A 27,719-nucleotide genomic window follows, 5' to 3' on the forward strand; every position below is an offset into this window, starting at 1 on the left:
TTCCGGCGGGTAAAACAACAATTGTCGTCGTCTGGGTTACTAACCCACTATGATCCTGGAAAGCCTTTGCTCATCACATGTGATGCATCCCCGTATGGTATTGGGGCCGTCCTGTCCCACAAAATGGAGAACGGGGCAGAGCGGCCGATAGCTTTCACCTCCCACACATTGACTGCAGCGGAGAAAAAGTACGCGCAGATCGAGAAGGAGGGCCTGGCAGTGGTCTTTGCGGTAAAACGCTTCCACCAGTGCATGTATGGCCGCCACTTCACAATCATGACTGATCATAAGCCTCTGCTGGGACTTTTCCGAGAGGATAAGCCAATACCGTCCATTGCTTCCGCACGGATCCAGCGCTGGGCTTTGTTGCTCGCTGCCTACGAGTATTCTCTGGAGCACAAACCAGGAACCCAGATAGCGAATGCAGACGCACTGAGCCGATTGCCTTTATTGACCGGCCCCATGCCGACCCCCACGACCGGTGAGGTGGTTACAACACTAAATTTAATGGACACCTTGCCTGTCACGGCATCACAGATCTGTGAGTGGACCCAGACGGAGCCAGTCCTGTCAAAGGTTTGGCACATAGTCCTGTGAGCAGCATAGACAGCTCCCAGGCGAATTGCGGGCATTTTCCTCCAAGCTGTCTTTAACGTGGAAGATGGTATCCTCTTGTGGGGGACGCGTGTGATTGTCCCGGAAAAAGGACAGGAGCTCATACTAAGAGACTTGCACAATGGGCATCCGGGAGTTACCAAAATGAAAATGTTGGCCCGGAGTTATGTCTGGTGGCCAGGCCTCGACACTGACATTGAGAGGGTGGCCCAAAACTGCTCCATTTGCCAGGAGCATCAGAAGCTTCCGCCGGCCGCGCCCCTACATCACTGGGAATGGCCACGGCGGCCTTGGGCGCGCTTGCATGCGGATTTCGCCGGCCCTTTTCAAGGATCCATGTTCCTTCTATTAATCGATGCCCAGTCTAAATGGTTAGAGGTGCATAAAATGGTAGGCACAACGTCCTGCGCAACAATCGGGTAGATGTGTTTGTCTTTCAGTACGCATGGCCTCCCCGAGGTGCTGGTCACGGATAACGGCACTCCATTCACCAGTGAGGAGTTTGCGAGGTTCATGAAGATGAACGGCATACGACATATCCGCACCGCCCCATACCACCCGGCTTCAAATAGGTTGGCGGAGCGCGCAGTGCAGACATTCAAACGAGGCCTAAAGAAGCAGTCTTCCGGGGTCGATGGACAGGAGACTGGCTCGTTTTTTGTTTTCATATAGGACCACCCCACATGCGGTGACTGGGGTAGCTCCCGCGGAACTCCTAATGGGCCGGAGACTTCGCACCCGCCTTAGCATGGTTTTCCCAGATATTGGTGCAAAGGCACGCTGCACACAAGAACGGCAGGGACATGGTTTTTCTCGGCATCGGCCGATTCGGCAGTTTGCACCCGGTGACCCAGTGTTCGTTCGGAATTTTGCTGGTGGTGCCCAGTGGGTCCCTGGCGTAATCTTTCGGCAAACGGGCTCTATCTCTTACCAGGTGCAAGCCCAGGGTCGTCTCCAGCGCAAGCGTTTAGACCACATTCGGTCCAGAAGACCATCCCTTCCAAAGATTCCCTGCCCCCGGAGCTCATTTGTACAGCCACGGAGACCAGACACAGTGGAAAGTATTCCTCACAATCTTCCTCTGGTGCCGCACTCAAAGCCTGCACAGGTCGTTGCAGAACCACAGGGGCAGCACGGTAGCATAGTGGTTAGCACAATTGCTTCACAGCTCCAGAGTCCCAGGTTCGATTCCGGCTTGGGTCACTGTCTGTGCAGTGTCTGCACATCCTCCCCGTGTGTGCGTGAGTTTCCTCCGGGTGCTCCGGTTTCCTCCCACAGTCCAAAGATGTGCAGGTGAGGTGGATTGGCCATGATAAATTGTCCTTAGTGTCCAAAATTGCCCTTAGTGTTGGGTGGCGTTGCTGGGTTATGGGGATAGGGTGGAGGTGTTGACCTTGGGTTGGGTGCTCTTTCGAGGAGCCGGTGCAGACTCGATGGGCCGAATGGTCTCCTTCTGCACTGTAAATTCTATGAAAACCGCGTGGAGATAGAGACGCCGAGATGACGGAGGCAGCGGACTCCGACTCCGAGATGGAGGCACAGGAAGCCTCAGAGGGGGAATCCTCGGGCCCACGGGTCATGGATGTGCAACCTTTACGCCGTTCATCACGGAAGCGCCGTTCTCCGTTTCGGTACACGCCGCCCGATCCAGCCCCTCGTGCAAATGGTGTCCAGCCTGCGACAAAACGAGTCCGATGCCCTCCTTCGCCAGGGTCTTCGGTGGATTCCTTCGACTTTGGGGGGAGGAGGGATGTTATAACCTGCCTGCTTACCACTGGCTGGGGACTAATGGCAATCCCACAATCCTTTGGGAGTATGAGCTTCCCCAATGAGGGGGACGGAGAAATCATTAGCAGATTCCCTGCATAAATAAAGCTGGCCAGTTTGGAACCGGCTAGAGGAGAGTGAGCAGCTGCTGTTGTTGTGTGTATATATATGTTATTGTAAATAAATGTTCTTTCTTTCTATCCTTCAACTCATGCTGGATTCTTCGTGGCCCTCACAAAACATCTGTTCTGACAGTGGAGCCTTTCATTCCAGGGCCTGTTATGTCTTCCTTTTTCTTCAACTGAGGATTCATCCACAAAGTGGCTGACAGGATCCTCAACCATTCCATTTCCCACACTTCTGCTTTCATCTCTCTCTTCCCAGAACCAATGATAGTATTCCATGATGTGCATAGCCCTCACCTTCCATCCTACCAGCATAGAACATACAGTGCAGAAGGAGGCTACTCGGTCCATTGAGTCTGCACCGACGTACTTAAGCCCTCATTTCCACCCTATCCCCGGAACCCAATAACCCCTCCTAACCTTTTTCGTCACTAAGGGCAACTTATCATGGCCAATCCACCTAAACTGCACGGCTTTGGACTGTGGGAGGAAACCAGAGCACCCGGAGGAAATCCACGCAGACACTGGGAGAACGTGCAGACTCCGTACAGACAGTGACCCAGCGGGGAATCGAACCTGGGACCCTGGCGCTGTGAAGTCACAGTGCTATCCACTATCTACCGTGCTGCCCCCACATCCAATTGCATCTTCCACCAATTTTGCCACCTCCTGCATGATGTCACCACCAATGGACACTCAGGTCTAGTTCTCTGTCACCCCCAACACCCAATCTTCTTCCCAAGGCACCTTCCCAAAAGTATTGATTAAACATCTGCCTTTTTATCTCCTCACTGTCCAAGGTCCCAAACACTCCTTCCAGGATAAACAGCAATTTATTTATACTTCTTTCAATTTACTGCATTCTCTGTTCATAATGGCTTCCTCTGCATTGGTTGGATGAGTTTTCCCCAGAGGCATTAGACCGGCAGGAATCGAATTATGACAGTTAAAGGCCTATTAAGCCCTATTGTCTGAAACTCCGTTTAAGCTCCAGTCAGCCTCCACGCCTCTCCAAGGCTTCGAGGGCTAGGCCTGGAGACAGCCTACAGGTGATAGACCAGTTGGTTAACAGTCAGTATTCCAGGTAGGCTTCGAGGCCTTCCCCAGCTGTCTGTCTCAACTGCGCCCACATAATAATAATTATAATCTGTATTAGTGTCACATGTAGGCTTACATTAACACTGCAATGAAGTTACTGTGAAAATCCCCTAGTCGCCACACTGCGGCGCCTGTTCGGGTACACTGAGGAAGAATTCTGAATGTCCAATTCACCTAACAAGCACGTCTTTCGGGACTGTGGGACGAAACCGGAGCACCCGGAGGAAACCCACGCAGACACGGGGAGAACGTGCAGACTCCGCAGAGACAGTGACCCAAGTGGGAATCGAACCCGGGACCCTGGCGCTGCTAACCATTGTACTATCGTGCTGACATACCACCCTGTAAGGGTTGCCAACCCTCCAGGACTTGTCTGGAGTCTGCAGAATGTAGGATTAATCTCCAGGACACACGTAGCAGAGTTGATGAAATGCTCCAATTTAGGACAAAAGCAGGAAATGGCATTCGTACAATCATCAATGTTCCAGAAAAAGAGGTGAGGGACAGGATGGAGTAGGACTAAACAAATAATGTTCCGCACATCCCACAAAAAGGCAAATGTAGCTAAGACCCATGCCGGTATCTTTAGCAACACCTATTATTTGGAAGAGGTGTGTGGAATTGAAGGAGAAGTTGACCAATGTGTAACCCTGGAGAAAAATCATCAGGACATTAAAATATTGTTTTTTTTTGTCATTTTCGTTGAACATTCTCTTCACCAGATTATTGAAAATGGGGGGGGGGGTTCAATTAACTGACAGTCAAGCAGCATCCAATTGGGTAATGTGTCCTTTAGTTTTACAATTGGTGTAGGAAGGCAGTGTGTTATAAGGATGAATGTGCAGGTTGACTCTAAGGTGGAGAATGGGGGCAAATCATGGGATGAAACTTCCAGGGATGCATATAAATACAGTTGGTAATCCTACACCCGTGTGGAGAGATTTCCTCTCCATAATGGTGGCCTGTTTGCTGAAGTCATTTTAAAATTTACAAGTGTTGAAAGTTGGAGGAACCCTCTCTCATACGTGATCTGCAAGCTGCTATGCTTTCAGTGCTGGAAGGCCTCTTGTTGTCCCTCTAGCTTTGAGAGCCCACCCTCCGGTCACCAAGTGGCCAATTCGAGGACAATCACTAACATGTGTCTGTTTCCCACATAGTGCAGGATTGTGAACTCAATGTCAGGGTTAAAAGGGAAATATCATGTCTATTAACTCAGTTTCCCTCCTCCCAGATGCTGACAGCTGAGGATTTCTAGCATTTTCTGTTTTAATTTCTTAATTGACTAACTCGATTGACTTCCTTGAAGAATCAATGGAGAAGTTTGATGAAGGTGAACTTTCAGAAGACATTGATTACCAGATAATAGATTTGTTCACAAAGTGAAGTGGGATTAATGGGACAGTGGCAGCATTAATACAAAACTGGCTAAGGTATAGATGGCAAAGGGTAGTAGTGAACAGTTATTTTTCAGACTGGAGGGAAGCATGCAGTGGTAGCCCCTAGGGATCAGTGTTGGGCCCAATGATCTTTGTCAGACACTGTAAACTATGATTTGGGTTGTGGTGTCACCAGGGGTTGTGTGCTGGAAGGGTTGTATTTCCCTCATACTGTGCTCCAGGTTCTGGGCAGAGTTCCCCCTATCAAGATAGCCACATGAGGCTGATGAGGACTCAGTGCAGCCTGATCAGCCTATATAAGCAGCGTACAGAGTCCTACTAGAAAAAATAAGCTCACTGGCTGAATGAATGGAGGCTGCCTTGGACAGTGGAGAGACTTGCTGCGTGCAATGTTTGGCTCAAGGAAGAGCTAGGTGTTTATTTCTTTTTGCTTTGGTGAGTGTCTGAAGACCTTTAAATAAACATTCACCTTTATGTTGAATCTGGACAACTGTGAGTTATTGAACTGGGAGAACTTCATTCCACCTATTGCATGCCCCCTAGCAACATCATATTTGTCGGAGAATGCACAGCTAGGTTGAGGGTAATCACGGAGAACTCAGTTCAATAATGGAAGCCATAATACAACAACTTGTCCAGGCTACACTGGCCCAACACACGGCCATTCAGACTCAGTGGCGACTAACTGTGTAATGTTCCCAGAGGTGCCAGGCTGCAAAAAATGTCTGAGGCGGATGATGTGGACGTTTTCCTGAAGATGTTTGAGCAGACAGTAAACAGGAGTGCCTGGCCACAAGAACAGTGGGCTGGAATTATTGCCCCGTATTTGGCTGGTGAAGCCCCGATGGCTTATTATGGCCGAGAGGAGAAAACTGCTGATGATTACAAGGCACTGAAGAAAGAGATCCCAGCGCGGGTAGGAGCAACAACTGCTAAGCGAGCTCAGCAGCTGCTATACTACCTGGGCGACACGGTAGCACAGTGTTGTTTCACTGCGCCAGGGTCCCAGGTTCGATTCCCGGCTTGGGTCCTGTCTGTACGGAGTCTGCACGTTCTCCCTGTGTCTGCGTGGGTTTCCTCCGGGTGCTCCGGTTTCCTCCCACAAGTCCCGAAAGACATGCTTGTTAGGTGAATTGGACATTCTGAATTCTCCCTCTGTGAACCCGAACAGGCGCCGGAATGTGGCGACTAGGGGATTTTCACAGTAACTTCATTGCAGTGTTTAAAAAAAGCCTACTTGTGGCAAGAGTTTATTATTATTACAAGAAGACAAAGGACCCTGGTCCCAGATGTTTGAACACATACACTTGGCCCAGAATTGGCTACAACCGGAGGAGTTCAGCCCTGAACAAATGGTGGAAAGAGTCGTCCTGGATCACTTCTCAGGATTTTACCACTGGACGTAAGGAAATTGGTGAGCTAAGGGCATCCCAGTCCGTGGATCAGGCAGTGGAACTCATCAAACAACAGCACTAGTAATCATAGAATCCCTACAGTGCAGAAGGAGGACATTTGGCCCATTGAGTCTGCACCAGACCCCGCTCCAAAGAGCACCCTACCTAGGGCCAATCCCTCACCCTATCCCTGTAATGCCACCTAACCTTTGGACACTAGGGGGCAATTAAGCATGGCCAATCCACCTAACCTGCACATCTTTGGACTGTGGGACGAAACTGGAGCACCCGGAGGAAACCCACGCACACACGGGGCGAACGTGCAGACTCTGCACAGTCACCGGAGGTCTGAAGGCAGGATGAATGGAGAAACCTATTGTGGGAAGTAGGACCTGGACTGAAGTGCGCCATGACAGAGGTGACGATGCTATGCTTGTAGGAAAGTGAGGCACTTGGTTGGCCGATATTTTTATCAGAGGGATCCTAGAACAAAGGAAGACCCCAAAGATATGAACTGTAACCTCACTGCAGCCTAATGCACCACCAACCTTGTACCCTCAAGAACCTGTCAAACTGCGTGTGGCAGAGAGTCATAGAAGCCATCTTGGACTCGGAATGAATGGTAATTCTTGTGGATTCGAGCACGGTGCCCAAGGACAGGTCTTTGAAGGAAGGAGCGGATACATTGGCAATCGCTTGGGTACATAGAGATACCTGGACATGTCCCACAGTGAAACACCACTTTCAAACACCCCAAGGGGATTACCAGGTCAAGGATGGAGTTGTGAAGCACTTGCCATGTCACGTATTGATTGGTCAAAATTGTCCTTTGTTCCAGACATTCCCGTACCAGCCTCCCCGAACAGGCGCCGGAATGTGGCGACTAGGGGCTTTTCACAGTAACTTCATTTGAAGCCTACTTGTGACAATAAGCCATTTTCATTTCATTTCATTTTTCATTTCACATTATAGGAACAGTCAGAGGAATACTCCATCAGGTGCTGTGGCCTGTCTGGAGGAAGTGGATGGGAACCCTCTTGGAGACGGAGCGTGCAGATGGCCTCTCAACAGTGGAACTGACTGGACTGGAGGTGAAGGGAAGGCTCAAGACAACCAAGCGAGGGAGTGCATTAAGAGCTTCACCATCAGAGAGCTTCAACCTGGAGAATGTAGCCTGATATTGGTACCGACCACTGAATATAAAGTATAAAAGCAAATTACTGCGGATGTTGGAATCTGAAATGAAAGAGAAAATGCTGGAAAATCTCAGCATGTCTGGCAGCATCTGTATGGAGAGAAAAGAGCGAACGTTTCGAGTCCGATGACTCTTTGTCAAAGCTAACAAGACAGAGAAAGTGGGAAATATTTATACTGTGGAGTGAGAATGAAAGATGAGTCATAGCCACAGAAACCCAGGGAAACCGGGTGCTAATGGCCACGGAAACCAAGGGGAAAGAGTGTTAATGGCAGTCCCCAGAGAGGACAAAAGATGTGAAAGGTCAAACAGCAGGAAAACTAACATCAGAGAATGAACTGTAGATGTGGGGGGAGGGGAAGGGGGAAGCAATGAGGAGAAAGGTGAAGGAAAGGTGGATAAGATTGGTGGGGGGGGGGGAAATAAATATATATTAAGAAAGAAAGAAATGGTAAAAGACAGTTAAAATGAAATGAAAACAAATGGGTCGAGGTGGGGTAGAGCCGATCATCTGAAGTTGTTGAATTCGATGTTCAGGCCGGAAGGCTGTAGCGTGCCTAACCGGAAGATGAGATGTTGTTCCTCCAGTTTGCGTTGAGCTTCACTGGAACATTGCAGCAGGCCAAGAACAGACATGTGGGCATGGGAGCAGGGTCTTTTGTTAAAATGGCAAACAACAGGAAGATCAGAGTCCTGAATGCGCACAGACCGAATCACCCAAGATGGCCACAGGAAGCCGCATGACAAACTGATGACGAATCACTGCAGGGAGGATCAGCTGTGCAGCCTGATCAGCCAATATAAGCAGTACTTGTGTCCTGCTAGAAAAAGGAAGCTCACTGGGTGAATGAGAGGAGGCTGCCTTGGAGAGTGGAGGGACTTGCTGTGCGCAGAACTGTCTGTAAAGTTCCACTCCAGGAAGAGCTAGGTATTTATTTCCTTTCTGTTTCGGTGGGTGTCTAAAGATTTGTAAATAAACATTCACCTGGGCAACTGAGTTATTGAACTGCGAGAAATCCGACCCACCTATTGAAATCCCCAGCCCCAGCCGACATCACAGGGCATAATTTCAAAGTTTGCAGGTAACATAAAACTCAATGCAGTAAAGAGTAAGGAAGATAATAGGTTCAGGAGGATGTGGACAGACTGGTGAAAAAGGCAGAACCTTGGTAGACCTGAGAGAAGTGTGAAGCAGTGGATTTTGGTAGGAAGTATTAGGAGTGGCTAAATAAATGGTATAATTTTAAAGGGTGTGCAGGAACAGAGACAACTGGGAGCCTGTGTACTCAAATCTTTGAAGGTGGCAGGACTGGAAAGTTGCATTGATTCTCTGGGAGCAGGCAACGATGCAGTACATTACCTGTGTGGTATTCCTCATTGATATCATTGAAGAAGTATGTGTGAGTCATGCCGTCTGCCCCGATAAATCAATGACTTGAAGCAGTCATACAAATTGATTTTCTTCCCTATAACACTGTAACAGAACTAGTGACTCTTCAAAAACATCAAGAGTGGTCTGAAACTGGTGCATACAATTTTATTCCTTCCTTCCTATGCAATGTGAATAGGATCTCGGATACTATCAATATATCTTAATTGTTATTTATCACGGGCAGCACAGTGGTGCAGTGGTTAGCACTGCTACTTCACTACGCCGAGGTCCCAGGTTCGATCCTGGCTCTGGGTCTCTGTCCAGATTGCCTGAGATTCCACAGGTGGTATTTAATGGAGATAAGGGGGGTGTCTCACTGCAGCTGGGCAGCTTGCGCAAGGTCCACATCTGGTGGGAGGCCTGCCAGTCTCAGAAATTCCCATGTAATAAGGAGCCTGGGGGGCATAAGTTCCACCTGCTGAGAGCTGCTGGCCTTTGCACTGTTTGGCTGACAATGCACACACCCTAGGACACAGGTGAGTAATGGTGGAAGGGAGGGTCGCAGGGTGGAGGACTATAGGATGGGAGGGGAGCAGGATCAGCAGTAAGGACAGGGTCTCAGTGTGCCTTCCTTTTCCGATGCCAGGTTCCACTATCAGGCACTGATTGCCTTTAAACGAAGGACACCCTCTGGAGCCAGAAAGTAACCCTGTTAAGCACAGGTTTGTTTATCGTATTCCCTGACAGGTGAGTCTCCCAGCCCACTGTTTGGTTGATATCAGGGACGGCTGAATGAGGCAGTAATTGTTGCAAGGGCCTTCCCACCATGGACGTACTGGGTTGGAGGTGGGAAGATGGCAGGGTACCTACCTGCCACACTTTCCGTTACCAATCATCTCTCATTAAATTTTGCCCTGTAAAATTACACCAAGCCAGGGCAGCTCCTGTCTGTGTGCTCTGGAGTGGAAGCCGGCCCTTGGGTTTCTACAGTTCCTAACCTGGGCCCCCAGTCCCCGTGGCAAACAGTTCACATTGGCTTATCACTGGGCAGAACTTTTAGGAAGACACATGCTCCATTTTACTTTGAATTAAAAGAGATGGTTTGAAACATAGCTATCATAAAACCTTTTACTTGTATAAATTAAGTGACTAAAATTGTCACTGTTGAGGTCATTAATCAAGTAGAATATAGTGGTTGATCCCAAGTCAAGCAAAGCATGTTTTCCAATTACCACTGCTGCTGCATCTTGATATCTGTACAGCTCAATACCACCATTTGGTAGTTGAAATCAAGGCTGAAACTGCCAGACTTTGAAAATTCTTGAGCACTGGACTGTTTTCATCCTATCCAATTTCATAATTGCTCTCTTTCATTGTTAAATGGGCAGCATCCTGTTCTCTCTAACAAAGTTGGATGCAAAATATAATTTAGTACACCTCCTTTATAGTCACTCATCAACCCCGCCGATCCTCTAACCATGCCCCTCCTACTCCCTTTTTTTAAGATCTCCTATTTATTCAGCTGGGCTCTCAACTGTATTAGGAACCTTAAAATTGTCATAAACCTCTTCTTTCTGTCTTACTTAACCGCTTTAATTTTTAGTTATCCATGCAGCTCTAGCTTTGAATGCCTCTCTTTTCTCCCCACGTAATAATATTTCCACTAGGGACCTTAACATCGGGCTGGATTTTAAGGGCTCCCCTACAATGCGTACTTTTGGTGGGTAGGCATGTAAAATATGGTGGGTGTGCAGCTCACCATTTTCCCGCCCTCCCCCAAACAAGTTTCCATAGTACTGGATATGCCCACTAGTCCTCTACCCTTTTGAGGCCCTTAACAGCCCAATTAAGGGGCTCAATCCACCTCCACTGCCATAATCTATTGGGCAGTGGAAGGCGTGGAGTGGGAAGGCAGTTTTTGTAAACTAAGGTTGGTGAAAAGGCAGGAACAAAGTGGGGGGAGGGGGTACATCCTTTGGGGAGTGCCCTGGATGCACGGAAGCACATCCCGAAGCAGTGCCTCATCGCCATGCCTCCAAAATCCATTCCCCCTTGACCCCCATCCCACCACTGCCTAGGATGCCCGATTCCTCCTTGCCCAAAAAGCCCAGGACTTACTCGAGTCTGGTCACAATTGACCTTCTTCATGGAGATGTTTGCAATCCCAGCTCTTTGACAGCTGCCCATTGTTCAATGACTCTTTTGTCTATGATTTCTGACTCAACTCCAACTCAACATTGAATTGGCCCCCTACTGTTACCTATTTTTACACTTGATTGTGCATTGTTCTTTTCCATAACTATTCTAAGCCTGGTGATATTACAATCATTGTGTAAAATTTTTGGGTGTGTTGAATGCCGATTTGAGCTGACTACATGGACAGTATGCTAATTATCTGGCAATTGGGCAAAACAGTTATTTGGGAGCCTAAGTCATGAATGTGCCAACATCCAGGTTAGCATCCTGGTCTCTTAGCTCAGAGAGGCTCTATCAATGAACAGACCATGACATGGAAAATAAACAAGTTGGAGAAGCAGAAATAAAATAGTAAACCATTAAAAAATATTTTTGAAGTCAGGATTTGGTGGTGAGCTGCCCACCACCATATTTTACATGCCTACTCACCGAAAGTACGCATAGTAGGGGAGCCCTTAAAATCCAGCCCAATGTTAAGGTACCTAGTAGAAATATTCTTCTACTGGGGGTAAAAGAGGGGCATTCAAAGCTAGAGCTGCATGGATAACTGAAGATTAAAGCGGTTAAGTAAGACAGAAATGAAGAGGTTTATGACAATTTTAAGTAGTATTAATAAGAGAACATTTAGGGGACAGTGGAAAGGACAAAGAACAATCCTAGAGTAAGAATAATTAACTGGCGAAAGCCAACTTCAATGGGTTAAAAACAGATCTGGGCCAAATTAATTTAAGCCAAAGGTTGGGCTGGAAAGTTGCAGCTGAGCACGGGCTTTCTCCTTCAAAGAAGAGGAATTTCGGCAGTCAATGTAGATTCCCTCGAAAGGGAAAGATATGGCAAACAAATCCAGGGTCCCTGGATGACAAGAGAGACATTAATTAAGATAAATTAAAAAATTGGAACCAGGCTGACATACAAGGTTCAGAGAGAGGTGCAAAATAAGAGAAGCAAAGAGGAGAGTATGAAAAGAGACTGGCAGTGAATATGTGTGCTATCAACATATAGAAATAGTAAAAGGGCGATTAAGGAGGTGTGGGACCAATTGGCTCCAAAAGGGTTGGTACGGTAGCATAGTGATTAGCACTGCTGCCTCACAGCGCCAGAGACCCGGGTTCGATGCTGGCCTTGGGTGACTGTGTGTGTAAAGCGTAACTTGTACTTTCCCCCCATGTCTGCGTGGGTATCTTCTGGGTGCTTGTTTCCTCCCAAAGTCCAAATGATGTGCAGGTTAGGTGGATTGGCCATGATCAATGCGCGGGGATAGGGAAGGGGGTGGCCTAGGTAGGGTGCTCTTTTGGAGATTGGTGCAGACCTGATGGGCTGAATGGCCTCTTTCTGTACTGTAGGGTTTCTATGGAAAATAGGATTTACATGCGGAGGAAGCGGACATCGCCGATGTATTAAAACAATACTTTGCATCTGTCTTTTTCAAGAAAGTGTTATCCAGGCCATTGTGAAAGGGGAGACAATTCAGACACTACACGTGTGGGGATATAGCACCAGGACCGGATGAGATGCATCCAAGGATGCTGAGGGAAATGAGATTGTGGAGGCACTGGTCAAATTTTTTCAGTCTTCCTTAAACATATGGATGGTTCCAGAGGACGAGCTAAATCCAGCAAATACAGGCCAATCAACTTAACATTGTAGGTGGTAAACTTTACGGAATGATAATTCGGAACAAACTTAATCGTAACTTGGACAAATGTAGGTTAATTAAGGAAAGCCAGGATAGATTTATTACCAGGTAATCATGTTTAACTAATCTGGTGGAGGTTTTTGAAGAGGTTGATGAGGATAATACAATTGACATGGTGCACATGGACTTCCAAAGGGCATTTGATACAGTGCCACACAACAGACTTTGAACAAAGCTATAGCTCACGGAATGAAATGGACAGCAGCAACAAGGATACGGCTGATTGACAGGAAACAGAGAAGAGTGGTTAATAGATGTTTTTCAGGCTGGAGTTCCCCAGGAGTCAGTGTTGGCACCTTTGCTTTCCCTGATATATATTAATGACTTGACTGGTTCTCAGGGCACAATTTCAAAGTTTGCAGATGATATGAAACTTGGTAGCATTGTGAACTGTGAGGAGGTTCGTGCAGAACTTCAAATGTAGATGGGCAACTTAGTGGAATGGGCAGACAGGTGGTGGAATGGGCGATGAAGTTCAATGCAGAGAAATGTGTAGATTGCAGCGATTTAAGGTGGCAGCTCACCACCATCGTCTCAAGGCCAACGAGGGATGGGCAATAAATACTGGCCTAGCCAGCAATGCCCACATCTCGCAAAAGAATAAAAACAATTCTGAAGGGGTGGACCCTTGAGAGTCACAGTGGCACCTTACCCCCAATCCTGGCATTGGGTGAAAGGAGAAATTCCCTCTCATTATCATAAGGAAGATGTTAATATTTTACTGGCCGTTCGCCCAGAGTGCAGCCTAACGCCCTTGAAATCTATCTCCGCCATCTGTCTTCAGCTTCCTGCCGATTTATTGACAGTGTGTAGAGGCTACTGCCCGAGATTTCCACCTTGGACTCCTGGCAACCGAGAAAGAAAGGCTGACCTGGATTCCTGGACAAATGCCATTGTTTGGGAAGCATGCTCCCTGGCGAAGTCAAGGGTTGTGTCTCAAATAGAGCAAGAATGGGGGGAAAAAAAAGAGAACAAAAATAATTGAAAGAAGAAAAATGACAGAAACAAAACTTGCATTTAGAAAGCACTTTTGCTGAAGTTGGGGGTGGCGGGGGGAGAATTTCAGAACTTGGGGACTGGATAGATAGCTGAATGCACTGTCGTCAATGGTGCAGCAATGAAAATAGGAGAATGCAAGGGGCCAGAACTGGAATACAGCATTACTGTTGGAGGGTTCCAGGGCTGGAAGCAGATATATAAACAGGAAGGGGATAACATGGAGGTTAAGAATTTTAAAATTACGGCATTGCCAGCTCAAGGAGCTAATGTAGATTTGTGAGCACAGGGTAAATGGATAAAAAGGGAAAATGCTTTTAAAAAAAACAGATGTGATTAAACAATGGAGATAATGAAAGATTGAATGAGTTGATAAAAGAATGGAAGAGAAACACAAATCACCATTATACGCCGATATCGTAAATCAAGGCACTGTCTACCTGTTTTGGGTGGATATAAAAGATCTTGCGGCAGCATTTAGGAAATAAAAAGCAAGAGTATACTCCTCACCTCCTGCGTAACATTCTGCCCTCAACCAATATTACCAAAGCAGTAATTGGTAATTTGTTTCATTTTCTGCTTGTGGAATCTTGTTGTAAACATAAAGGCTGTTGTATTTTCCAACAGTAACTGTACTTCAGTAAATTCCCCCTGACGTATTTTGAGATTAAAATCTTCCAACTTCTTCCATCGGGCAAGAGGTACAACATTCCGAGAACACACACGAACAGATTCAAAAACAGCTTCTTCCCCGCTGTTACCAGACTCCTAAACAACTCTCTTATGGACTGATCTGATTAACACTACACCCTGTATGCTTCCCCCGATGCCGGTGTCTATGTATTTACATTGTGGACCTTGTGTTGCCCTGTTTCGTATTTTCTTTTCATGTACTAAATGATCTGTTTGAGCTGCACACAGAAAAATACTTTTCACTGTACCTCGGTACATGTGACAATAAATAAATCCAATATTAGGCTATTGAGTTGGACGATCAGCCACGATCGTAATGAATGGCGGAGCAGGCTCGAAGGGCCGAATGGCTTCTTCATGCTCCTATCTTCTATGTTAGCTATGGCTGAGCAATAATAATAATAATCGCTTATTGTCACAGGTAGGCTTCAATGAAGTTACTGTGAAAAGCCCCTAGTCGCCATATTCCGGCGCCAGTTCGGAGAGGATGGTACGGGAAAGCATCTAGTATCTTTATCATTCACTTTACAATCTTCTTTTCCATTCGTGGGAGGTGGGCTCGCTGCGACACGAGCATTTATTGCTTAATAGATAAGTTGCTAGATGCTGATACTAAACAGATTACTTTGTCTTGAATAGTGTTGAGCCTTTTAAGTGCTGTTGCCGCTCCAATCATCCTGGCAATAGAACATAGAAAATACAGCACAGAACAGGCCCTTCGGCCCACGATGTTGTGCCGAACCTTTGTCCTAGATTAATCATAGATTATCATTGAATTTACAGTGCAGAAGGAGGCCACTCGGCCCATCGAGTCTGCACCGGCCCCTGAAAAGAGCACCCTACCCAAGGTCAACACCTCCACCCTATCCCAGTAACCCCACCCAAAGTCAACACCTCCACCCAACACTAAGGGCAATTTTGGACACTAAGGGCAATTTATCATGGCCAATCCACCTAACCTGCACATCTCTGGACTGTGGGAGGAAACCGGAGCACCCGCAGGAAACCCACGCAGACACTGGGAGGATGTGCAGACTCCGCACAGACAGTGACCCAAGCCGGAATCGAACCTGGGGCCATGGAGCTGTGAAGCAATTGTGCTATCCACAATGCTACCGTGCTGCCCTTAAGAACAAATAAATCTACACTATATCATTCTACCGTAATCCATGTATCTATCCAATAGCTGCTTGAAGGTCCCTAATGTTTCCGACTCAACTACTTCCACAGGCAGTGCATTCCATGCCCCCACTACTCTCTGGGTAAAGAACCTACCTCTGACATCCCCCCTATATCTTCCACCATTCACCTTAAATTTATGTCCCCTTGTAATGGTTTGTTCCACCCAGGGAAAAAATCTCTGACTGTCTACTCTATCTATTCCCCTGATCATCTCTTATAAACCTCTATAAAGTCGCCCCTCATCCTTCTCCGTTCTAATGAGAAAAGGCCTAGCACCCTCAACCTTTCCTCGTAAGACCTACACTCCATTCCAGGCAACATCCTGGTAAATCTCCTTTGCACCTTTTCCAAAGCTTCCACATCCTTCCTAAAATGAGGTGACCAGAACTGTACACAGTACTCCAAATGTGGCCTTACCAAAGTTTTGTACAGCTGCCACATCACCTCACGGCTCTTAAATTCAATCCCTCTGTTAATGAACGCTAACACACCATAGGCCTTCTTCACAGCTCTATCCACTTGAGTGGCAACTTTCAAAGATGTATGAACATAGACCCCAAGATCTCTCTGCTCCTCCACATTGCCAAGAACTCTACCGTTAACCCTGTATTCCGCATTCATATTTGTCCTTCCAAAATGGACAACCTCACACTTTTCAGGGTTAAACTCCATCTGCCACTTCTCAGCCCAGCTCTGCATCCTGTCTCTTTGCAGCCAACAACAGCCCTCCTCACTATCCACAACTCCACCAATCTTCGTATCGTCTGCAAATTTACTGACCCACCCTTCAACTCCCTCATCCAAGTCATTAATGAAAATCACAAACAGCAGTGGGACAATATTCCATCACACTCCTGACTTGTACATTGTGGGAGAGACTTTGAAGAGTCAGCAGGTACGTTACTCACTCCAGAATACTCAAACTCTGGCCTATAGATCAAGAATTGAACGTGGATCTTTCCAGTCCGTTTTTTTAAATCACTGGCATTTATCTAGTGTCTTTTACATCTTCAGGCCATTCCAAAGCACTTGATAGTCAGTGAAGTACAAGTTGTCACTGTTGTAATGTCAGAAACACGGCAGATAATTTGTGCACAAATAGCAATAAAAATGTGATCTGTTTTTGTGATGTTGATTGAGGGATAAATTTAACGATAGTAAATAGGTGAGGCCTCAGCACTGATCCCTGTGGCACCTCATTAGTTCCAGCTTGCCAACCTGAAAATGAAACATTTATCCTGATTCTATTTCAGTTATTTAGATAATTATCCATACCAATGTATTATCTTTAACACCATGTGTTCTTATTTCATGCAGTAACCTTTTATGTGGCACCTTACCGAATACCTTTTGGAAATCTCACTTTTATCCACCCTGCTCATGACATCCTCAAAGAACTTGAATACATTTGTCAATCACGATTTTGATCCAAAATCCACAGAGATTCCTCACTTGCCTTCAATCCTGTGCAGCTAGAACCCAGAAGATAGCAGTCTTGGGATTCTGACTCTGTCAATTTCAGGGGAATAAGAAAAATACTGCGGATGCTGGAATCTGAAGCAAACAAGAGAATACTGGAGAAACTAAACCTGGCTGGCAGCATCTGAAGGGAGAGAAAACAGTTAAACGTTCCTAATGCTTTCATCTCTAATGAAGAGCCTAACAAAACATTAATTCTGTTTTTCCTCCTTACAAATGTTGCCAGACAGGTTGAGTTTTCCCGGCATTCTCTGTGTCAGTTTCGAGGATGTGTAATCACTCCCACACCCACAAACGTGCCACTCCTCGGCTGGGAGAATTTCCCCCTAAGTACCTAGAAAAAGAAGCAACAAATGTCTGGAGATATATGTTCCCTTACCTGTTACTACTAGAATATCCCCAGGGAAGACACTCAGTGCCCAGAATGCAGAAGCTCGCCACAACGCAATCTTCATAGTGACCCCTGACTGATCTGTAACCAAAATAGTTGCTATGGGGACTCTGCACCCAGCGAATGATCCTGATTTGATCTGTATCTCCTTCAAGAGGCAGCGGGACAGAATAGTGACCAGAATGTGGTATTTTCTGCTTCTGTCAGTGCAGTTCTTAAGCTGTTCTGTATCAATTAAGCCAATCTTGGGTATTGGCCATCGGTCCCCCTGTGCTTTCAGATAGCGCCCTAGATCAGATCTTCTTCTCTCGGAATACATGGTCTTCATTTTCTTACACGATGGTGAGTCTCCATCTAAATAAACTGAAGATCTCGATGTTTGGGTCACCTGCACCTCGGTAGCCTCAATTGACCCTTCTAAAGACCACTTAGAACTATCTGCAACCTGAGAGCACAGGATGCCTCGCCCGTATGGTTCAATATTAACCTCAACATCATCTTCTGACCATTTGGTGATGGGACTGAAGGGCTGTTCTGAACTTTCTGATGTCCTCCCAGCTACGACCTCACTGGCTGATTGCCGGTTGCTCAGTAAGCTGAAAAGTTCTTGGGTATTTTCGGAACTATCACCCTGTCCCCACACTGCCTCACTGGTACTTTCCCCATCTGGCCCAATAAAAATATGAGTACATGCAAGTGGCAGACAGGGAAGTTTAGTATCTATTGTGCTTTTTCCCAGTTTGCCCTTTAAATTTTCATGCAGGTCTTGTGTAATAAACTGCCTCTGTGACAGTCCCTGTGAATGGATGGAAGCTTGACTTGCAGTCAACACACTGAGGAATTCAGCATCGGTTGATAAACCTTCATTCACCGTTGTGCATCTGGAACAGGATTGCTGCCCTTCAGCTGGAAACGTATGCTGCAGGTATTCCGTCAGAGAGTCACAGAGAAACTCTGGACAATCTTCTCGCAAAGGTGCATTCTGCTCTGCTATTCTGTCAGTAGGGTCCCGATTGTCACTCCTATTTTCTCTGCTTTGTCTGCTCCTGCTGTAGGACACCAAAGGTGTGTTGGAACTGCCTCCTGAGCTAGCAGGATTGATGGGATCACTGTCATGTTCTTCAGTTATCTTGATACTCCCTTCAGAGTTCAGCAATGTTCTGTTGCTCGACCCTTTCCAGAGCTGTTTCCCGATCTGCCTGGCATAGATCTCCTTATTGTGCAGCAGATCACACTCTTTGCTCATTCCCTGTCCCAGCAGGGATGCATCAAGGTTCTCAAAAGCACATTCTTGAGATAATGCTATGTTTCCTTCTTCACGTTTTGAAGTGGAAGACAGCCCAGATCGATTTTTCAATTGCGACATTGCTTCATGACAAATAAAATGTTCCTGAGACTCCTTGGTGCTGCAATCTCTAGGCTTGGCATTGAGAGATCCGTTTTCATACCAGACCTGGCACTGAAGCCACTTCTTGGAGCTGCCATCGGCTACCGCTTCTTTTGCCGATGTTTTCCGCTGTGACAAAACAGCTGGTGCACCAAGGAAGACATGAATCTTCTCATTGCTCATGTTGGGATAATAAATTCTTCAATCCTTCCAGGTGAAGTGGTCTCCAACTGAATTTCATCATTTTCAACAGTGTAGCCTGATATGGAAACAACAAATCAGTTAAAGAGCAATTACACGGATAAGAACAATCCAACTGGCCCCAAGGTAGGGGGCTATTTCAGGCTGGTTACTTGCACAGACATGGTGACACGTTTTGATCTGTATACTACACTATCCATCTCATAGTTGGAGGGGGAAGGATTGGCAGTGGAGTTAACATCAACATTCTTCAGCGTGAGTTAAGCATAGATGCAAGTAAATCAGTTTTCTTTGAATATTAAACAGATCATGCAAAGCTGTATCAGCAGTTCTGCGTATAGCTCAATACTAGAACGAGTGCACATAGATACTAAAACATCAGGCAAGCACATTTGTAGACATGCATTAGTTAGCTTCAGTTACCTTCTAAACAAACAGAACTCAATTACATTTGAGTTTAATAGATCACTGAACTGGACAGGGGAATGACAGGTGAAATGGGCAGGTTAGAAACCCTGGGCACGATCCTCCGAAATGGAGACAGAGTGTTCGCGCCATCAAGTTTCACGACGGTGCAAAACGGGCACGAGGACTACCGATTCTGGCCCCCATAGGGTTCACGCCGCTCCAGCCTCCCTTCCCTGCGGCAAATGGGTGCCGCGGCATATGGCGCATGCGCAGTTGAGCCGCGCCAACCCGCGAATGCGCGGGGGACTTCCTCAGCGCGCCGGCCCCGACGCAACATGGCGCGGGGGTTCAGGGGCCGGCCGCGTAATAAAATAGGGCCGGGGCTGGCGAGGCCGGCCCGCCAATCGGTGGGTCCCGATCGCTGGGCAGACCGCATCGGAGGCCACCCCAGTAAAGGAGCGCTTTTCCCCGCCCCACAGGCCGCACCCCGACCCTTTGCGCAGAGTTCCCGCCGGCAGCAACCAGGTGTGGACGGCGCCGGCGGGACTTTGCCGTTTCCGCACAGCCGCTCAGTCCATCAAGGCCGGAGAATCGGCGGCCCGGCCGCGGACAGCGGCCCGCGATGCACCAAACACGCCGGGCGCAAATGGCGGCGATTCTCCGCTACTCGGAGAATCGCCTGCTGGCGTTGGTCTGACGCCGCGGGAAAAAATGGCGCGAACGACTATTCTCCCATACGGCGGGGCATGGGAGAATCCCCCCTCTGTGAAAATGGCCATGTTGGAATATTAAATCAATATCAGCTATTCCACTAGAGGGCACTAGAGTTCCTACACAGCAGAGGAGGAAAACACACAGCAAATGGTCCATTTAAATGATCCTGTTTACATCAGTACACTGAGCAACTCCTATTTTTATACTCTGTTTATCTCCAAACTCCAAGTTTGACTGATGCTATAGAATAACTGTTTGGAATCTGCTGAGATAAAAGATTCATACTTACCCGAGTTTTGGGGTAAAAGGCATCAAGTTGAAATTCCCATTTCTCCTGCCTTTTAACTGCCATGTCCCTCTGCCCTCCACAGGCCCTTTACAGAATTTTGAAGAAATTGGAGCATGAGCTAAAGACTGCCTCTTGCTTTCCCAAATCCGCTTTCCCAAAAAACTATTAAACATATAATTTGGTTCCAACTTATCAATGCAAATAAAAAGTTCTCTAATTTATGGGACGATGCATATCATTGCAAGCCCAGTTTACCACTTTATTTGACTCTGGGCAGCTAAACTATATTTGTGCTGCTAACTCTGCAAGACTCCTGTCAGGGGTCACTTTCACTGCAGTTAATTCAAAATGACTTGAATTGTCATTTACGCAGACACCTGCAATAGCTGCTGTGTCCTAATTGAAATTAAAGTTGCTAGACATCTTGCATCAGATTATGAGAATCTGTGTCGTTCGGTTATATTCCTTTGCCACTCATGGATTAAATAAAATAATTTGCAAAGCGAAGAAATAGATGGAGATCAATGGAAAAGTTTTAAGAATCGTTGAATTGTTGAAGCCACCTTGTTACATAATTGATAGTCTTGTTTGCTGTTAATGATTCTCTTTGTTCTCTTACTGAGGGCAGCACTGTAACACAGTGGTTAGCACTGTTGCTTCACAGCTCCAGGGTACCAGGTTCGATTCCCGGCTTGGGTCACTGTCTGTGTGGAGTTTGCACGTTCTCCCCATGTCTGCGTGGGTTTCCTCCGGCTGCTCCGGTTTCCTCCCACAAGTCCCGAAAGACGTGCTGTTAGGTCATTTGGACATTCTGAATTCTCCCCCTGTGTACCCGAACAGGCGTCGGAATGTGACGACTAGGGGCTTTTTTTGCAGTGTTAATGTAAGCCTACTTGTGACAATAAAGATTATCATTATTTAATTTTCCTTGCAAATCTTCCGCTCCTTGCTAGAAGCCATGCAGGCGCTTGTTGTAGCATGGTCCCTTTGGTGTCAGGCTCCCCCTCCAACACGTTATTCAAGTGAACGTGTTTCACATCTGATCCAATTAGAGTTAGCAGGCTGTTTACTCTTAGGAGGGAATCACACCTCCTAAGCACATCTGACTCTATCTGCTCCATTTCCAGCAGGGATTATTGGATTGTGATCAGGAATGAGAACTTTGGCAAAAAGGATACCAAGCATGACTGTAGTCCAACAATACTGACAACGGCGACTTCCGGGTGCGGCGATGACCAGCTGAGTCGCACGTTTCGGCAGCTCCCGGTGTAACGGACTTTTGGGCTCTTAATAAGAGCCCCAACGGCAATTTTAACGGCTAAAAGTACTGTGCGGTGAACCAGAAGGGAATCCCCCCTGGATACGGATGGAAAAAGGAGAGGAAGGTGGCCGGATTGCGGTGGATCCTTTAGAGCAGCGGCAAGGAAGGCAAGCAAAAACCAAGATGGCGTCGGAAGGTGGCAGTTTAATATGGGGCCCTGAACAACACGAGTTTTTGAAACGCTGCGTGGAAGAACTCAGAAAGGAAATGAAGAAGGAGCTGTTTGCCCCGATATTACAGGGGATCGAAGGGCTAAAGGAGGAGCAAAAGACCCAGGAGCGGGAGCTTCGGGTCGTGAAGGCAAAGGCTGCCGAGAATGAGGACGACATACAGGGCCTGGTGGTGAAGACGGAGATGCACGAGGCACACCATAAACGATGTGTGGAAAGGCTGGAGGCGCTGGAGAACAACGCGAGGAGGAACAACCTAAGGATTCTTGGTCTTCCTGAAGGTGCGGAGGGAGCGGACGTCGGGGCATATGTGAGCACGATGCTGCACTTGTTAATGGGAGCGGAGGCCCCGGCGGGTCCGCTGGAGGTGGAGGGAGCATACCGAGTGATGGCGCGAGGACCGAGAGCAGGAGAAATTCCTAGAGCCATAGTGGTGAGATTCCTCCGTTTTAAGGACAGAGAGATGGTCCTTAGATGGGCAAAGAAAACTCGGAGCAGTAAGTGGGAGAACGCGGTGATCCGCGTATACCAAGACTGGTGTGCGGAGGTGGCGAGAAGGAGGGCGAGCTTTAATCGGGCCAAGGCGGTGCTTCACAAAAAGAAGATAAAATTCGGAATGCTGCAACCGGCAAGACTGTGGGTCACATATCAAGGGAGGCACCACTACTTTGAGACTGCGGATGAGGCGTGGACTTTTATCGTGGAAGAAAAATTGGAATGAGCGGGTTTTTAAAAAAAAGAACGTTTGAAACAAAGTGGTGGGGCGAGTATGGGGGGCGAAGAGGGGGGTAAAAAGGGGGGAAAGGGGAGTTTTATGTTATTAATCCTGCGATGTGGTAACTTTTCTCTCTTCCACAGGAGGTGGTGGGGGGAGGAAAGGAGGTGGAAGAGATGGGGCGTTGGCCATTGGGGGCGGGGCCAAGGGGGAAGCGCGGGCTCGGTTCCCGCGCTATGATAATCATGGCGGGAATAGGGAAGCAGGAAGGAGGGGGCATCGCACGGTGCGAGCCGAGGTCACGGGGGGAAGCCGAGGTCGGCCAGAGTTTGCTGACTTCTGGGAGCAACATGAGGGGTGTAACTACGCTAGTGGGGGATCTAGCGGGGGGGTGGGAGGGGGGAATTATTGGGCTGCTGCTGCTGGGGAGAGGGGGGAGCTGGTATGGGGTGGGATGAGCGGGGGGGGCACCGCCTGGGGGGGACACAGCTGCGTGGGAACCGGGTGAGGAGCTGGAAAAAGGGGATGGCTAATCGACAAGGGGAGGGGGGGGGTAAAAAGCCCCCCAACCCGGCTGATCACGTGGAACGTGAGAGGGCTGAACGGGCCGATAAAGAGGGCACGGGTACTCGCACACCTTAAGAAACTTAAGGCAGATGTGGTTATGTTACAGGAAACGCACTTGAAACTGATAGACCAGGTGAGACTACGCAAAGGTTGGGTGGGGCAGGTGTTCCATTCGGGGCGAGATGCGAAAAACAGGGGGGTGGCTATATTAGTGGGGAAGCGGGTAATGTTTGAGGCAAAGACTATAGTGGCGGATAGCGGGGGCAGATACGTGATGGTGAGTGGCAAACTACAGGGGGAGACGGTGGTTTTGGTAAACGTATATGCCCCGAACTGGGATGATGCCAATTTTATGAGGCATATGCTAGGACGCATCCCGGACCTAGAGGTGGGAAAGTTGGTAATGGGGGGAGATTTCAATACGGTGTTGGAACCAGGGCTGGACAGGTCGAGGTCCAGGACTGGAAGGAGGCCGGCAGCAGCCAAGGTGCTTAAAGATTTTATGGAGCAGATGGGAGGAGTAGACCCGTGGAGATTTAGCAGACCTAGGAGTAAGGAGTTTTCATTTTTCTCCTATGTCCACAAAGTCTATTCGCGAATAGACTTTTTTGTTTTGGGAAGGGCGTTGATCCCGAAGGTGAGGGGAACGGAGTATACGGCTATAGCCATTTCGGATCACGCTCCACATTGGGTGGACTTAGAGATAGGGGAGGAAACAGAAGGGCGCCCACCCTGGAGAATGGACATGGGACTAATGGCAGATGAGGGGGTGTGTCTAAGGGTGAGGGGGTGCATTGAAAAGTACTTGGAACTCAATGACAATGGGGAGGTCCAGGTGGGAGTGGTCTGGGAGGCGCTGAAGGCAGTGGTTAGAGGGGAGCTGATATCAATAAGGGCACATAAAGGAAAGCAGGAGAGTAGGGAACGGGAGCGGTTGCTGCAAGAACTTCTGAGGGTGGACAGGCAATATGCGGAGGCACCGGAGGAGGGACTGTACAGGGAAAGGCAAAGGCTACACGTAGAATTTGACTTGCTGACAACGGGTACTGCAGAGGCACAGTGGAGGAAGGCACAGGGTGTACAGTACGAATATGGGGAGAAGGCGAGCAGGTTGCTGGCCCACCAATTGAGGAAAAGGGGAGCAGCGAGGGAAATAGGGGGAGTGAGGGATGAGGAAGGAGAGATGGAGCGGGGAACGGAGAGAGTGAATGGAGTGTTCAAGGCATTTTATAAAAAATTATACGAAGCTCAACCCCCGGATGGGAGGGAGAGAATGATGGGCTTTCTGGACCGGCTGGAATTTCCCAAGGTGGAGGAGCAGGAAAGGGTGGGACTGGGAGCACAGATTGAAATAGAGGAAGTAGTGAAAGGAATTAGGAGCATGAAGACGGGGAAGGCTCCGGGACCGGATGGATTCCCAGTTGAATTTTACAGGAAATATGTGGACTTGCTCGCCCCGCTACTGATGAGGACCTTTAATGAGGCAAAGGAAATGAGACAGCTGCCCCCGACTATGTCTGAGGCAACGATATCGCTTCTCCTAAAGAAGGAAAAGGACCCGCTTCAATGCGGGTCCTATAGACCTATTTCCCTCCTAAATGTAGACGCTAAGATTCTGGCCAAGGTAATGGCAATGAGGATCGAGGATTGTGTCCCGAGGGTGGTCCATGAGGACCAAACTGGGTTTGTGAAGGGGAGACAGCTGAATACGAATATATGGAGGCTGCTAGGGGTAATGATGATGCCCCCACCAGAGGGGGAAGCGGAGATAGTGGTGGCGATGGATGCCGAGAAAGCATTTGATAGAGTGGAGTGGGATTATTTGTGGGAGGTGCTGAGGAGATTTGGTTTTGGAGATGAGTATGTTGGATGGGTGCAGCTGTTGTATAGGGCCCCAGTGGCGAGTGTGGTCACGAATGGACGGGGATCTGCATACTTTCGGCTCCATAGAGGGACAAGGCAGGGATGCCCTCTGTCCCCATTACTGTTTGCACTGGCGATTGAGCCCCTGGCAATAGCATTGAGGGGTTCCAAGAAGTGGAGGGGAGTACTTAGAGGAGGAGAAGAACACCGGGTATCTCTGTATGCGGATGATTTGTTGTTATATGTAGCGGACCCGGCGGAGGGGATGCCAGAGATAATGCGGACACTTCGGGAGTTTGGAGAATTCTCAGGATATAAACTGAACATTTGGGAAAAGTGAGTTGTTTGTGGTGCATCCAGGGGAGCAGAGCAGAGAAATAGAGGACTTTCCGCTGAGGAAGGTAACAAGGGACTTTCGTTACTTGGGGATCCAGATAGCCAAGAATTGGGGTACATTGCATAGGTTAAATTTAACGCGATTGGTGGAACAAATGGTGGAGGACTTCAAGAGATGGGACATGGTATCCCTGTCACTGGCAGGGAGGGTGCAGGCAGTTAAAATGGTAGTCCTCCCGAGATTCCTCTTTGTGTTTCCGGTGGTGCTCACGAAGGCTTTTTTCAAAAGGATAGAAAAGAGTATCATGAGTTTTGTGTGGGCCGGGAAGACCCCGAGAGTGAGGAAGGGATTCTTACAGCGTAGTAGGGATAGGGGGGGGCTGGCACTACCGAGCCTAAGTGAGTACTACTGGGCCGCCAATATCTCAATGGTGAGTAAGTGGATGGGGGAAGAGGAGGGAGCGGCGTGGAAGAGATTGGAGAGGGCGTCCTGTAGGGGGACTAGCCTACAAGCTATGGTGACGGCCCCATTGCCGTTCTCACCGAAGAAATACACAAGCCCGGTGGTGGTGGCGACTTTGAAAATTTGGGGACAGTGGAGACGGCATAGGGGAAAGACGGGAGCCTTGGTGGGGTCCCCGATAAGAAACAACCATAGGTTTGCCCCGGGGAGAATGGATGGGGGATTTGGAATATGGCAAAGAGCAGGAGTAACGCAACTGAAAGATCTGTTTGTGGATGGGAAGTTCGCAAGTCTGGGAGCGCTGACCGAGAAATATGGGTTGCCCCAAGGGAATGCATTCCGGTATATGCAACTGAGGGCTTTTGCGAGGCAGCAGGTGAGGGAATTCCCGCAGCTCCCGACGCATGAGGTGCAGGACAGAGTAATCTCAAAGACATGGGTGGGGGACGGTAAGGTGTCAGATATATATAGGGAAATGAGGGACGAGGGGGAGATTATGGTAGATGAGCTGAAAGGGAAATGGGAAGAAGAGCTGGGGGAGGAGATTGAGGAGGGGCTGTGGGCGGATGCCCTAAGTAGGGTAAACTCATCGTCCTCGTGTGCCAGGCTAAGCCTGATTCAATTTAAGGTGTTACACAGGGCGCATATGACTGGAGCACGGCTCAGTAAATTTTTGGGGGTAGAGGATAGGTGTGCGAGATGCTCGAGAAGCCCAGCGAATCACACCCACATGTTCTGGTCATGTCCGGCACTACAGGGGTTCTGGGTGGGGGTGACAAAGGTGCTTTCGAAAGTAGTGGGGGTCCAGGTCGAACCAAGCTGGGGGTTGGCTATATTTGGGGTTGCACAAGAGCCGGGAGTGCAGGAGGCGAGAGAGGCCGATGTTTTGGCCTTTGCGTCCCTTGTAGCCCGGCGCAGGATACTGTTGATGTGGAAGGAAGCCAAGCCCCCGGGGGTGGAGACCTGGATAAATGACATGGCAGGGTTTATAAAGCTGGAACGGATTAAGTTCGTCCTAAGGGGATCGGCTCAAGGGTTCACCAGGCGGTGGCAACCGTTCGTCGAATACCTCACAGAAAGATAGAGGGAATGGAAAAGAAGAAGGCAGCAGCAGCAGCCCAGGGGGGGGGGGGGGGAGGAACCAGAAGGAGTCTCAGGGTTATTAATATATATGTATAATATGTATAGGTCGTTGCTATAAATAATTGTATATTGGATTGTTAAACCATATTTTTGGAGAGTGTTTATCTGAGACAAGGCAGTTGCCATTTAGTTTTAGTTTTCGTTATATATTATTTATTCTTTGTTTATAAAACAGGTCATTGTTATTTATACTGTTATATTATTGTGTAAAGGATACACAATGTACTGTGATGGTTGACCAAAAATTTTCAATAAAATATTCTTTAAAAAAAAGCTGAAATTGGTTACCTCAGTACAGAGGATGGATAAAACTTGGGACTTTCTAAGAACATAAGAACTAGGAGCAGGAGTGGGCCGTCTGGCCCCTTGACTCTGCACTGCCATTCAATGAGATCATGGCTGAACTTTTTGTGGACTCAGATCCACTTGCCCACCTGCTCACCATAACCCTCAATTCCTTTACTGTTCAAAAATCTATCTATGTTTGCCTTAAAAACATTCAGCGAGGTAGCCTGAACTGGTTCACTCGGCAGGAAATTCCACAGA

At 48.0% G+C, this 27,719-nt stretch overlaps 1 protein-coding gene across 4 annotated transcripts in view; it reads right to left on the minus strand.

Annotated features, from left to right (window-relative positions):
- The window catches only part of shld2 (shieldin complex subunit 2), a 167,803-nt gene that overhangs the window by 51,768 nt on the left and 88,316 nt on the right, over nucleotides 1–27,719 (minus strand). For all 4 annotated transcript variants that reach the window (XM_072491825.1, XM_072491823.1, XM_072491824.1 and 1 more), the window contains exon 2: nucleotides 17,585–19,242. In XM_072491825.1, the coding sequence (XP_072347926.1) occupies nucleotides 17,585–19,166 (1,582 nt within the window). In that variant the 5' untranslated portion in view covers nucleotides 19,167–19,242. The remainder of the gene's footprint in view (nucleotides 1–17,584; nucleotides 19,243–27,719) is intronic.

This window comes from Scyliorhinus torazame, chromosome 28 (assembly GCF_047496885.1).
Source record: "Scyliorhinus torazame isolate Kashiwa2021f chromosome 28, sScyTor2.1, whole genome shotgun sequence".
Lineage (NCBI taxonomy): Eukaryota > Metazoa > Chordata > Chondrichthyes > Carcharhiniformes > Scyliorhinidae > Scyliorhinus > Scyliorhinus torazame.